The sequence below is a fragment of the Salvelinus alpinus genome, chromosome 8, assembly GCF_045679555.1.
Source record: "Salvelinus alpinus chromosome 8, SLU_Salpinus.1, whole genome shotgun sequence".
In the NCBI taxonomy this organism is placed as follows: domain Eukaryota; kingdom Metazoa; phylum Chordata; class Actinopteri; order Salmoniformes; family Salmonidae; genus Salvelinus; species Salvelinus alpinus.
Window position 1 is genome coordinate 86,391,354 of NC_092093.1, and position 14,511 is coordinate 86,405,864.

The 14,511-nt window shown below is 44.0% G+C and overlaps 1 protein-coding gene across 3 annotated transcripts in view; it reads left to right on the forward strand.

Annotated features, from left to right (window-relative positions):
• LOC139583829 (myomesin-1-like) overlaps window positions 1–14,511 on the forward strand; it is a 49,536-nt gene that overhangs the window by 5,979 nt on the left and 29,046 nt on the right. For all 3 annotated transcript variants that reach the window (XM_071415353.1, XM_071415355.1, XM_071415354.1), the window contains 3 exons: window positions 10,759–10,890; window positions 11,031–11,214; window positions 14,111–14,268. In XM_071415353.1, coding sequence (XP_071271454.1) covers window positions 10,759–10,890; window positions 11,031–11,214; window positions 14,111–14,268 — 474 coding nt within the window. The remainder of the gene's footprint in view (window positions 1–10,758; window positions 10,891–11,030; window positions 11,215–14,110; window positions 14,269–14,511) is intronic.

The following is a 14,511-nucleotide window of genomic DNA, read 5'->3' on the forward strand; positions in this document are numbered from 1 at the left end:
TTCAGTGGTTCGTTATTTGCTGTTTGAATGATTTTATTTAAGGAATTATTGATGACATGTAGGAGTATTTACGAGACTATTCTGGCAATCTATGGCCGGCCTAACAATAGTGGTTGTGACTATATTGAATGACGTGTTGAAATGTTGGCGGTCTCACTCTTATAAACACATGGCATCTCTAAATACACTGGCCTTGACAGTGTGCATAGGAGGTCAAAGGGTGTCTGTGGAGCTAATGGTCCCTCATTTGGGCCTTTATGGTTGAACCTCATGCTGTCAGGAATTTACCCAGTTTTCCCTGCCTTAGGGTTAGTGACACCATTGGTCGAACCATAGTACTCTACCTTGTCGCATAGAAATGTACTTATGGCATAGGGAATAGAAATTGTGTATTGACAAGACGGATCCAAATCAAAAAGCCTCAGTAAGTTACATTTTCTCCCCTGTTGATGTTTGAATTGAATAGCCTTTTGCTGTTAATATAGTCTTGATGGTGACATACCAGAAGTTATGGAGATTTTCCTGGTATTGTGCAGACATACCAATTGTTCCATTAGGAATACTCATTGAATGTGGATTGCCTTGCCTGCATTCCCATTCCCATTCATTCTTATTGTAGTCTATCTACATTTATTTATTTATTGACCCTTATTTTACCAGGTAAGATTACTTATTTTCTTTTACCGCAATGAACTGGAGAAGATTTACAGGGGGAGGAGGGGATAAATGAGCCAATAGGAAGCTAGTGGTGATTAGGTAGCCATGATGGTATGAGGGACAGATTGGGAATTTCAAATCAAATTTTATTAGTCAAATGTGCCGAATGCAACAGGTGGTAGACCTTACAGTGAAATACTTACTTACGAGCCCCTAACCAACACCAGTAAAAAAAAAAAAAAAACATGAGTAAGAACTTTTAACCTGTCTCCTCCCCTTTACCTACACTGGTTTGAAGTGGATTTAACAAGTGACATCAATAATGGATCATAGAATTCACCTGGATTCACCTGGTCAGTCTGTCATGAAAAGAGCAAGTTTTGTTCACTCAGTGTACATTGTATGCACACATTGGAGATACATATGACACTGTTTCATATTGTCTAGAATATTTTGTTTTGCCTATAAGGCACTGTACTGTTAATTAAATGTTCATATACTTGTGAGAAAAAATTTGATGTAACCTAAATAATGGTTGTGTTGGATGTTTGGTTTAGAGGTCGACCGATTAATCGGACTGGCCGATTTTTAATTAGTGCCAATTTTAAGTTTTCATAACAATCGGAAATCGGTATTTTTGGACACCGATTTGGCCAATTTTTTAAAATGGATTTTTTACACCTTTATTTAACTAGGCAAGTCAGTTAAGAACAAATTCTTATTTTCAATGACGGCCTAGGAACAGTGGGTTAACTGCCTTGTTCAGGGGCAGAACAACAGATTTTTACCTTGTCAGCTCAGGGATTCAATCTTGCAACCTCACGGTTAACTAGTCCAACGTTCTAAACACCTGCCTTACTTTGCACTCCACGAGGAGCCTGCCTGTTACGCAAATGCAGTAAGAAGGTAAGTTGCTAGCTAGCATTAAACTTATCTTATAAAAAACAATCAATCAATCATAATCAATAGTTAACTACACGTGGTTGATGATATTACTAGTTTATCTAGCATGTCCTGCGTTGCATATAATTGATGCGAAGCGCATTCGTGAAAAAGGACTGTCGTTGCTCGACTAACTAACCATAAACATCAATGCCTTTCTTAAAATCAATACACAGAAGTATATATTTTGAAACCTGCATATTTAGCTAAAAGAAATCCAGGTTAGCAGGCAATATTAACCAGGTGAAATTGTCACTTCTCTTGCGTTCATTGCACGCAGAGTCAGGGTATATGCAACAGTTTGGACCGCCTGGCTCGTTGCGAACTAATTTGCCAGAATTTTACATAATTATGACATAACATTGAAGTTTGTGCAATGTAACAGGAATATTTAGACTTATGGATGCCACCCGTTAGATAAAATACGTAACGGTTCCGTATTTAAACTGAAAGAATAAACGTTTGTTTTCGAGATGATAGTTTCCGGATTCTACCATATTAATGACCGAAGGCTTGTGTGTTATAATTAAGTCTATGATTTGATAGAGCAGTCTGACTGAGCGATGGAAGGCACCAGCAGGCTCGTAAGCATTCATTCAAACAGCACTTTCGTGCGTTTTGCCAGCAGCTCTGCTGTTTATGACTTCAAGCCTATCAACTTCCGAGATTAGGCTGGTGTAACCGATGTGAAATGGCTAGCTAGTTAGCGGGGTGCACGCTAATAGCGTTTCAAACAGCACTCGCTCTGAGACTTGGAGTAGTTGTTCCCCCTGCTCTGCATGGGTAACGCTGCTTCGAGGGTGGCTGTTGTCGATGTGTTCCTCGTTCGAGCCCAGGTAGGAGCGAGGAGAGGGATGGAAGCTATATTGTTACACTGGCAATACTAAAGTGCCTAAAAGAACATCCAATAGTCAAAGGTATATGAAATACAATTGGTTTAGAGAGAAATAGTCCTATAATTCCTATAATAACTACAACCTAAAACTTCTTACCTGGGAATATTGAAGACTCATGTTAAAAGGAACCACCAGCTTTCATATGTTCTCACGTTCTGAGCAAGGAACTTAAACGTTAGCTTTCTTTCATGGCACATATTGCACTTTTACTTCTCCAACACATTGTTTTTGCATTATTAAAACCAAATTGAACATGTTTCATTATTTATTTGAGGCTAAATTGATTTTATTGGTGTATTACATTAAGTTAAAATAAGTGTTCATTCAGTATTGTTGTAATTGTCATTAAAATTGTCGGTAAAAATACCGACTTAATCGGTATCGGCGTTGAAAAATCATAATCGGTCGACCTCTAGTTTGGTTTGTATTGTCAGGTGTGTGTGTGGGTTTTCAGCTGAGATCCTTTGTAAACTCAGAAAAAAAAGAAACCTCCTCTCACTGTCAACTGCGTTTATTTTCAGCAAACTTAACAACTATTTGTATGAACATAAGATTCAACAACTGAGACATAAACTGAACAAGTTCCACAGACATGTGGAAATTGAATAATGTGTCCCAGAACAAAGGGGGGGGATCAACATGAAAGTGACTGTCAGTATCAGGTGTGGCCACCAGCTGAATTAAGTACTGTAGTGTATCTCCTCCTCATGGACTGCACCAGATTTGCCAGTTCTTGCTGTGAGATGTTACCCCACTCTTCCACCAAGGCACCTGCAAGTTCCCAAACATTTCTGGGGGGAATGGCCCTAGCCCTCACCCTCCGATCCAACAGGTCCCAGACATGCTCAATGGGATTGAGATCCGTGCTCTTCGCTGGCCATGGCAGAACACTGACATTCCTGTCTTGCAGGAAATCACACACAGAACGAGCAGTATGGCTGGTGGCATTGTCATGCTGGAGTGTCATGTCAGGATGACCCTGCAGGAAGGATACCACATGAGGGGAGGAGGATGTCTTCCCTGTAACGCACAGTGTTGAGATTGCCTGCAATGACAACAAGCTCAGTTCAATGATGCTACACACCGCACCAGACCATTTTATTTTACTGTTATTTTACCAGGTAAGTTGACTGAGAACACGTTCTCATTTGCAGCAACGACCTGGGGAATAGTTACAGGAGGGGGATGAATGAGCCAATTGTACACTGGGGATTATTAGGTGACCGTGATGGTTGAGGGCCAGATTGGGAATTTAGCCAGGACACCGGGGTTAACACCCCTACTCTTACGATAAGTGCCATGGGATCTTTAATGACCTCAGAGAGTCAGGACACCCGTTTAACGTCCCATCCGAAAGACGGCACCCTACACAGAGCAGTGTCCCCAATCACTGCCCTGGGGCATTGGGATCTTTGTTTAGACCAGAGGAAAGAGTGCCTCCTACTGGCCCTCCAACACCACTTCCAGCAGCATCTGGTCTCCCATCCAGGGACTGACCAGGACCAACCCTGCTTAGCTTCAGAAGCAAGCCAGCAGTGGTATGCAGGGTGGTATGCTGCTGGCAAATAACGGCAGCCATGACCATGACGGACCCTCCACCTCCAAATCAATCCCGCTCCAGGCCTCGGTGTAACGCTCATTCCTTCAACGATAACCGCGAATCCGATCGTCACCCCTGGTGAGACAAAACCGTGACTCGTCAGTGAAGAGCACTTTTTGCCAGTCCTGTCTGGTCCAGCGACGATGGGTTTGTGACCATAGGCGACGTTTTTGCCGGTGATGTCTGGTGAGGACCTGCCTTACAACAGGCCTACAAGCCCTCAGTCAAGCCTCTCTCAGCCTATTGCGGACAGTCTGAGCACTGATGGAGGGATTGTGCATTCCTGGTGTAAGTCTGGCAGTTGTTGTTGCCATCCTGTACCTGTCCCGCAGGTGTGATGTTTGGATGTACCGATCCTGTGCAGGTGTTGTTACACGTGGTCTGCCACTGCGAGGACGATCAGCTGTCCGTCCTGTCTCCCTGTAGCACTGTCTTAGGCATCTCACAGTACGGACATTGTTTATGGTTCAGTGTTTAAACCCTTTACAATGTAGATCTGTGAAGTTATTTGGATTTTTACGAATTATCTTTGAAAGACAGGGTCCTGAAAATATTTTTTTTCCGGGGGGGGGGGGGGGGGGTGAGGATGGTTGTGTCTTCCCTTCAACTACTCTCCTATGACCACAGTGTTTCATTCCATCTCATTGGTCCTTTTTTTAAATGTTTTTAACGGGGGAATTCTCATGGAGTGGGATGCAGAAAAAGGCATTTGCTAGATCAATTACAGAGAACCAGTCTTGGGTTGGTGAGATGTTTTGTAGAGCCAAGTATGGGTCAGGGACAGGGTGAACATCTGGTATGGTGACATCATTAATTGGTCTGAAATCTTGCACCAATCTCCACTTCCCTGTGTCACCTTTCTTAACTGGGAGAATGGGAGTGTTCCAAGTGGATACAGTAGGGAACAGAACCTCACCCCGAGTGAGTCCAAAGATGGTAGGGGCAATACCCTCTACTTTTTCTTTACTCAATGGATATTGGCGTTTGTAAACAGGGATTTGTGCATCTGGTTTTAACTGGATTTCGACAGGGGAAACGTCCACCAGGCCCACATCCTCAGGGCTGGTAGTCCATAGTTGTGATGGAATACGGGTCAGCATGTTGTCAGCGTCAGGGTGGTCTGTCATTTCTCTTCCATGGTGTCTGGGTCTCCGAACTACCTCTGGAATGGAGGTGTCCTCAGTACTCACCCTGATCCTCCAGACGGTTTCACCCTTCAGGGAAGAGGTATCAAGGTCAGGGATATGTGTCCATGTCCAGATGAGTTTGTCTGCCGCTCTTACAGCCGGCCCGAGAGATCGAGCCTCATACCCAAAACCAATCATAAGGGTAACATGGGGAGCTGAATCAGATGACATAGTATACCAGTTTTCCAAAAGATCTATGTCCCCGTCCATCGCCATACAGTTTGCGGCAACCCCTTCCTTGAGGACAAAGATGTGTTTGCATGTTACCAGTGGTCTTCGGTCCACCATACTTTCATGCCATGCTTCGTCGTATATTTCATCTTTGTTCTCACAGTAGTTCATTGTGAGGTGTGGAGGGTCATCGGGTGGATAGTAAGCGTTGAGAGTCTGTATCCATGGTTTCCAGTCCTGGAACTGTTTGCACACACGTGGGGTGTCAGGATCACTGTCCAGTAATCTCAGCCAGTAAACGTGGGATGGTTCTTCCTCAGGTATGTCATCACTTAAGTATAACATACGTGGGGGTTCAGAGGATGTCATAAGTATTGGGAGTAGCTCTGTTGGGGATATGTTTGTAGCATGGAGGCCGTTTCCATTGCAAAAGATGGTGCACCCTAATTTGGAAAGTAGGTCTCTTCCCATCAGACCTACAGAGCACTCAGGGTTGTATAGAAATTGGTGAGAGTAGGTGTGACCATCCCAGGAGACATCTAAAGGAATGGTGAAGTGCTTTCTCATAATTGTTCCCGAGACCCCTGTGAAAGCTTGCGTTCTTGTGGTGAGTGGGTAAGTGCTTTGTACAGAAGACCAAGTACAGCCTGTATCAATAAGCATCCTCTGTTGTTTACCTCCTATCAGACATTCAACAATAGGTTCCTTGTCAGGTGGAAAAGTGTAGATGTACGTACTGGTGTCTGGAAGGGTAGGGGTCTCTGGGCAGCTTCATTGATGGGACCCTGTCTGATCACCCAACCAGGCCATGCTTGGGAGAAGAGCAGGGTTAGGAACCTCAGTAGTGTTGTTCTGTTGTTGCTGTTGTGGGTAAGGTTGTTGTGGGTAAGGTTGTCTTGGCCCTCCCCAATTTCCTCTTCCCCCTCTTGGCATCCATGGTCCTCTCTGGGCCCCCCATTGACCTCTCCCTCTTGGTGGTTCATAGCTACCTGCTCCATACTGTACTGCGTATCCCAGGCCAGTATAATGGGGACCATAACCCCCTCTGCCACCTCTGTTCTGTTGTCCTCCCATGGGGCAGCCACGAGCATAGTGTCCTGGTGTTCCGCAAACGAAACAGACTGCAGGGGCTTGTTGCCATGACTGGGCGGGAGGTCCACCTCCCCATTGGGTGTCACGTTGTGGGGCCATCATTCCCGACATTTGTTGCACCACAGCTGCTACCACCTCACTGGTGGCTGCCTCTGGATCCTGAGTGACAGGGGTACTTGTCACGGGCATCTGGCGCGCAGGTTTGTCCTCCAGCAACTGTTTTTTCAATACTTTCTTCTGTAGTTGTTTTATTTCATCATCTTCTTTCCTCTTCCCTTCTCTGTACCTTTCCACATGGTGTTGTGCTATTTCAGTGAACTCAGCCACGCCTTTAGCCGTGATACCTACGACCTTCTCACATTCAACTCTCACATGTTCTGGTAGAGATTTCAGACATTGATCCAAGAACATGGCCATGAGTTGGGGCCTGTCAGGCTCTTCGTTCCAGGCCTGTCTCCACAGCACTCGTGCTTTCTTCATGTATACTGGGACACTCTCATGGTCTTCCAGACGCAGTGTCTGCATTAGTTGTGGACGTGACTGGGTTGGGTACCTGCTTCTTATTGCGACCCACAGTGCATTCCTGTGTGGGTCAAACCTGGCCCCCACAGCTTGTCTCCCAGCCAGTCCGGCTTGGGTCATAAGATCCTTGCATTCCTGATCCCCCATGCATCTGTTTAGAACTGCCAATATGTCACCAAGGGTTAGTTCATCAGATGCTGTCAGGCTTTCAAAGGCCTTCACCCATCTACATCCGGATTCCTCAGGAATTGGCAAAGAGTCCACTAGGGTTTGTAGATCTCGATGGGCCCATGGTTTGTAGGTGGCCGTTCCTCCCACCTGTTGCCTTAATGGAAGCATCCCTCTACCCTGGGCTGCCTTGCTGCGGGTGTTATATGAGTGTCCTGTGAGCGCAACCACAGCACCCTTGAACCTGCCTTTTATTCCATACTCTGCACCATGTTGTAGGTCTTCCTCCTCACTCACTTCCTCGGCCTGGTTTTCATGTCCAAAGTGTATAAGGTGACCCAGGGGTGGGGGACTGACCACGTCAATCAGTCTCTGGTTCTGATGTAGGTCTGCCAGGGCGTGTTGTAAACGCCGGATTTCCTCACCTTCAGCGTCCACCTTGTCCTCTAGGGCTTTTATCAGGTCTCTCTCTTCACGTGCTCTTGTATCCATATTCATCTGCCCCGTTGTCGGTTGGTAAGATTCTCTTGTTACACCACTCCCTTGTGAACACAGGAGGGAGACAGAGGCTCCTTGTTCCAACTCCATACTATTTCCACTTCCGTCTCTCCATCTGTCATTACCCATCTGAATCCTGCTCAATTGTTCCACTCCCTTCTGGAGGTATTTGGTGTTGTCAAGCAATACCTGTATTTCTTCTCTTTTATCCTGGTTTGCTGGGACCCATGGTGTGCTGGCTCCTTCCGGTCTCTTGTTATAGTTTACTGTAGCAGTGAGATCAATTAATGGGGCCATCATGTTAACAGGTTCATATGGTGGGGGTGCACTGGGTTTGGGCAGTTCTGGATATAGTTTGTTGGACGTGGGTGGAGTTGGCGTGGCGTCCTTACACATGTTCTTGAGTTTCTCCAACATGGCCAAACCAATTCTTTCTTTAAGTTTGGCCTTGTCCATGGTGTCCTTTAAGGCACCTGTAGAGGGCTCCCCGTCTTGTTTCCATTCGGCCACGGTCTTCATTGTTCTCCGCTTCAAAGCATCCAATATTCTTCCGGGTTCTCCCTCAGTTGGCAGTCCGGAGAGAGCTAGAATGGACCCATCATCTATCCATTCCCTGTATAGCTTTTCTCCTTTCTTTCTCCATTCCTTCCCGTCTTTGCCTCCGTTTATCTCTAGGACTGATTTAAGTGTTTTTACAACTGTGTCAACGTGGGCCATTATAGTTAAATATTTATTCCCAATGGGTATATTTGTGTAATGTGTCCTAATGTGACTATGATTAAATAGTGGGAATGTGTGTTACTGTCTATGGTATTATTAGAGTATACCTAACTACGTTATATTCTTACTTCCTCTTACATATAAGCCTGACTTATTTCATACACACAATCATATAGCAACAGACATACAGTGTGACTTATCTTATATCCAACACGTCTTTATTCAATCAGTAAACTTATCTTATCTCCAAAACATTGTTGTTCGGTAATATGCGCATATAAACCCAACTTAAAATATTTTGCCGTTTACTTGTTACAGGGAACTTGTCTTACTCAGTGTATTGCCGTCGAGGGTCCACTACACCTAGACTTGTCTTATATCCAATACTTCTGCCTTTCCCTGGACTATGTTGCCGTCCACTTTTAGTCGAGGGTCCACTACACCTAGACTTGTTAATCGACAATTTGTCTTATATCCCACATACCATGTAAATACATAAAAATCCGTGAAGTCGGTATATTGCCGTTCAATATTAGAACTTGTCTTATGTCCAATATTCCGCCTGTCACGGTGGTTATGTGGCCATTGTCCTCAATCACTTCCCTAAAGTCTTATAGACTTTTAATAAAACAACCCTAGCTTAGATACATACACACACACAATCAGGCTTTTAATGTCACGTCATACACATACAGTCATTCCATTGTTATTCTGTTGGCCAACTGAAAATGCATTCGCCATCAAGTAGTACGTAATGAAAATAATACGTAGTTCGTTTTATCCTTACTTTACTGTAATGAACATATGGTTCGAAAATTTAGCAACTTACACCAGTTAGGTTTTCTCACAAAATAAATTTGGTTAAATCCAATATGCAGAATTTCAGTTTTGAAACAATAGGCTCTGCTTACCTGCTTTAGTAGACCGGTCTTTTTGTGAGAGGACCCCGTCTGGCGACAGTCTAGGCCAAAGGCTGGATGGCTCAATGTCCAGCGAAGTTCCCTCAGTTCACGGTCGGGGGTCACCAATTGTTAGGGTTGCGTAAGTTCGACTGAGATAGGAACAATATGACACCTGAACTTGGTTAAAATAATTGTTTAATTCAAAAGTTAATAAATGGCAAATACAATTTCCGTATATACGGGTTCAATGTTTCATCACGCAGGATAAGACAGAGAACTGATTTGTTCCTGACAAAGATAGTATATTATACTCATGACAGAGATAGTTCCCGCTTCCGAGCCGGCCTGTCAGAGTAGAGACTGGGCGTGGTTTAGACTTACCCAGCCTATCGTTGATGTTGGCACATAAGCTAGTCCTAGCCCCTTTGCGCTCTCTGTTGTCCCGTCGCTGTTGCTGTGTAGATTACGCTTCTTCACCCCAAAGACTGGGGTCAGACAGCTCTGTAATATTGTCTGAGCTATTCACACCTGTCACACAATGTCCACTGTTCTCGCTCAAGGCTAACTACAGCTTCCCAGCTTCTTATCTGAGCTAACTGTTACTTCCAGCACACACACACAGACACCCAGGCGCCCAGACCAACAGTTTGTCAACATCCAATCACATTTAATACAGTTGCTAATCACGTTTGTTATAGTATTGGGTTATAGTCCATTGTACACCACAGTCAGCAGTCTCATGATTCAACCTCTCCTGTGTCTCTCTAAGATTAGCACAGTCTCGGTCACACAGTACAGCTTCACACTACTGATACATTTGTTGCTTCTCTCCTTTTAACACACACACATTTCAGGCTGATATTCATGGTTGGGCCCTGAGCACTGGTAAAAGTGAGAACAATGGAAAAATGCAGGAGTCAGCAATTCAAACTTTAATGCATACGAAGCCCTACTAGCTTATAGTTAGTTAAGCATGTCAAAAAAAACCTTTATAAAACCCCACATTGGTCCTATGTTTAAAACATTAAAACAAGTATCAAAACCGCACACTGGTGACGACAGACGATCGACCCTGTCTTAATTCTATCGTTTATTTTGTCATTGCAGACGTGTCATTACACTGCATGAACGAGCAATGCATATCCCTTATAGCTAGACCAGGTTTGTTGGTAGTCATTCCCCTGCTGTGCAAAGGGTTTTCTCTTTCTTCTTTGCACAGTTTGAGATATTTATTAGAAACACAGCTAAACCCATCCAAGCCACCCTCCTTGTTGATGATTAATATACCCAATAATACAACCTTTCTCCTCCTCATCCAGCCCTTCAGATTACATTGACATGACTTGATGTTATTACACTGTGTTAGGTTGACACTGCTGTATTGACATTATCCTGTGTCTTAGACTTAGTGCATCGTACTCTGGGCTGGAGGAGAGCAGACTGAGCCCAATCCCCAAGAGAGCCAAGCCCACCTACCTGGCTATGGACAAAGAGAACCAGATCATCGGCTATGTAGTGCCCATCTTCAGGGGCAGGTAAACGAGTCAACGACCTATGAACCTTAGTGATGTGGAGAAGTCAGGGACATTTTGATTTCAGTGAGTGATTCTGACCAATGACCATGAAAATGACCCCACTGCCCACTCTCTTCCCTGGCTTTGCTCCGCCACCTTAGTCAGGAGTATGCCAGTGGGCTTTCAGATACGGAGGAGGCCCGGATGAAGGAGAGTGCTGGATACATGGCTCGGAGGAATCTGTTCACCAGTGGGTTAGAGATGGAGAGGACGGAGAGGACGGAGCAGACGTCTAGGAAGGTGTCCATGCGCCAATCAGCCGAGCACATCTCCCTGAGCAAGAAGGTTAGTGCAGGAGTCTTTGATGTCATAGAGGGAAGTTTTCCTTGATCCCATCACATTGAGGAGATGGCATAATGCGCTCCTTTGTGACGTCATAATGGGAATATTGAGTGTTTGTCATGTCATAGATGTCAGTAGGGCTGCGCAATTAATCGAATTCACATCAAAATCGCAATATTGACGTGTGCATTATCCATTTTGCAGAAGCATTCAATATTTTGAAACGCCACTCAGCCGCATGTAACAGGCTCTCCTCTAGCTGCAGCCCAATTTGGTGACCGGAGTATTGGCGAGTGGGTGTATGGAAAGCGAATCAGCTAATTGGGCATATTTGTTGCCACTCAAGACTGTTTTATGGGTTTGATTAGGCTGCAGAGCGACCCGAACTGAGTTGCTTCTTACTGGGTATCACGATCGTGTTGCCGGCGGCAGCTAACATGACAATTTTTTTCTCTCCCATTATTTTATTTCAAGTAAAATAGCAGCCTACACAAGAAATAACTAATATTGATGACCATCTAGATGTCACCTTGATACATACAGCCTAATAATAAATGGGAGACAGTGCCCTTCGCTCCAGTTTGACAAGCACTACCGTCTGGCAACGGCGTGGGAAGTAGCTACCTAGTAGCCAATATCAAGGGGACAGTCAAAGTAAGCAAACCCATGAAGCAACAGTACACCCATCAGTACTTTTAATAAAAACTAAACAATTGAAAGTTTTATAACTGAAAATGCAAATATTTGTGTGAAACTAACAGTGAAGTCCGACTCATCCTCTGGCTTCGAAACAGAAATACAAACTCTCGCGGTATGGTAGATCAATGTAAGGTTGTTTATGGTACGAAACGGAAGAACAAAAAACACAGCTCAATCAAAACCGTCTAACCTATAGCAGAGCACTTTCGACACACTCCTTTCCACACGCCCACTACTTTCCTTTCGACACACGCACTCGCCCATACTCCGGTTGTAATATTGGGCTGCAGCTAACCCCCTCCTCCCTCTTGTAGCTGCGTCAGACAAAACCCCACCCCCTGTCACTCAAGCAGCGCAGTTCCTCCTCCTAGTTGTTAGATTCACTCTAAAGTTGCATGCTGTTTTGTAAGGTCAAATGCAGTCAACACATTGGGCGGATTAGATTATGCTCAGGCGAAAGCGGGGAGGGAGGAACGCCATTCTCAAATCAAACAGATCTGTGCGGCTCGGTCATTTTGTCAAGAAGGCAGCATGGTGCATCGTCCAGAAACATACACCATATATTTTCTATAAAATAAATGTTTGAATTTTCTAACTCGTTTTCATTTGGAAGGGTGATAAAGCTGGAAAGCAATCACTTTTGCATGTGAAAACACAAAATCCTTAGACTTTGAGTGAATGCTACTCATTACTCCACGTGCTCTACGTCACTTTCTTTTGAGCCGTGGGTTTTGAACGGGGCACCTGGCTCACGCCCGGGAGGCAGCCCAGTTCCAAAACGAACGCAATCAAATATTGCCCGGTGCAAATCACACCTACACAGGTGCCAGGCGAGATTAATCAAACCCCCTCATTGTTCCAAACATGAACGATGCTGCTTTCCACTTTGCTTCTTAATATAAATAAGTCAGTCTAGAATAACAGTAGTTCACTGAAGTGTTTGGAATGATATCGCATGTCCAATCGCAGTATTTGGTAAAACAAATCGCAATTAGATTTTTTGGCCCATATCGTGCAGCCGTACAGTAGATGCCGGAATTCCTTTGTGACATCACGTTGGGGAATGCTGGATAATGCTCTCCCTTGTAACATCATCATCGGGTAGTTTGATGACTTCTGACTGAATAATACCTTGTTTTGTTACACCACAGAGCGACATTATTTCCCTCATCGACAAAGAGAAGGGTACAGATGTATGATCTTAATTTGATCAACATTTTATTTATTAGACAGCATTAAATACCAACTTGTAGTGTATTCAAGGTTTTAAAAGGCTTCTAAAATAGAAAATAAATGATAAATTAATATTTACTGGTCATGAAAAGCATGCAGTTACTTGCTGTGTAACTCTGATAGAGCTAAATGTGGAATAATCGTAAATGTGTAGTTCTGACTATACTTTTCTTCAAGGTGATGATATTAAAACCAAATAGTTATAACATTTATTTAACATTCCCTTAAACGGCATGTAGTTATCAATGTTTTTTGCAGAGCTGGGGTCTCCTTGGCCCCCAGCAGCCAAATCAAACGCTCTGCACCATTTTACACTATAACATGTTATTGATAACGACCTATTCACCTTTATGACATCACAGAGAAGAATATTCACGTTTGTGACCTCACAGAGGAGAATAATCACTAAATTGCTATCATAGATTGGAATACCGTAAGAAATCTATTAGCAAAGTATCACAGGAAATGTATTGTCATAAGCTCAATGTTTCTTTCCATGGATTAATTCTACTCTGCGTCCCCTTCCCTTGGAAGGTTATTTGTGTCCCTCATTCAAATGTTTATGTCAAGGAATATCCTGCCCCATTCACTCAGGAGGATCATAAAAGCTACAGTGTCCCTTGATTGGGGCACACACTGTACTTAGACTATCACCTTCCTGCCAGCACGTCATGCCACTGGGTGACACATTCAGTGTTCAGAGAGCATTATAGGATTATGTGTTAAGGGTTATTGGAATCAGCTCTAAGAAATGAATTGCCAAGCAAATGCCTTGTAAATGCTTTGTGTTTGCTTCAAGGATGCATTGCAAATGTTTTATGAATTCATGGGGAATGCCTCAAATGTTTTCTACAGGCTACTGGAGGTATAGTGTTTTACAGTTGCACCTGAGAATGTGTTATTGTAAAGGCTCTATAAATGCCATACGAAGGCTCTATAACGGTTAATTGAACACGTTGATCCCCAGATCTATGAGAACGAGGAGTACCACAAGTGTATGAATGAGGATAGCCTGATGCATGCCCCGGAGTTTGTGATTAAGCCTCGCTCTCACACGGTGTGGGAGAAGCAATGCGTCAGGCTGCACTGCACCGTCTCTGGATGGCCTGACCCACGGGTTGTCTGGTGAGTACTGCACACTTACGCACGCACACACACCACCCTGGATAAACCTTGACATGACCAACTGATCACTAACAAAATACACACCAAATCAATCCCTTAGAGCATCAGCAATTGTTGTCCTCTCAATCCTATCCTCATGTCATTGCACTAAAACACTATAAAACACACTATACATCTCTGGTGTCTACACGGCTTCTCTTTCTTGTCTCTCCTGATTCTGATTTGTACTTTTTAAACTCTATT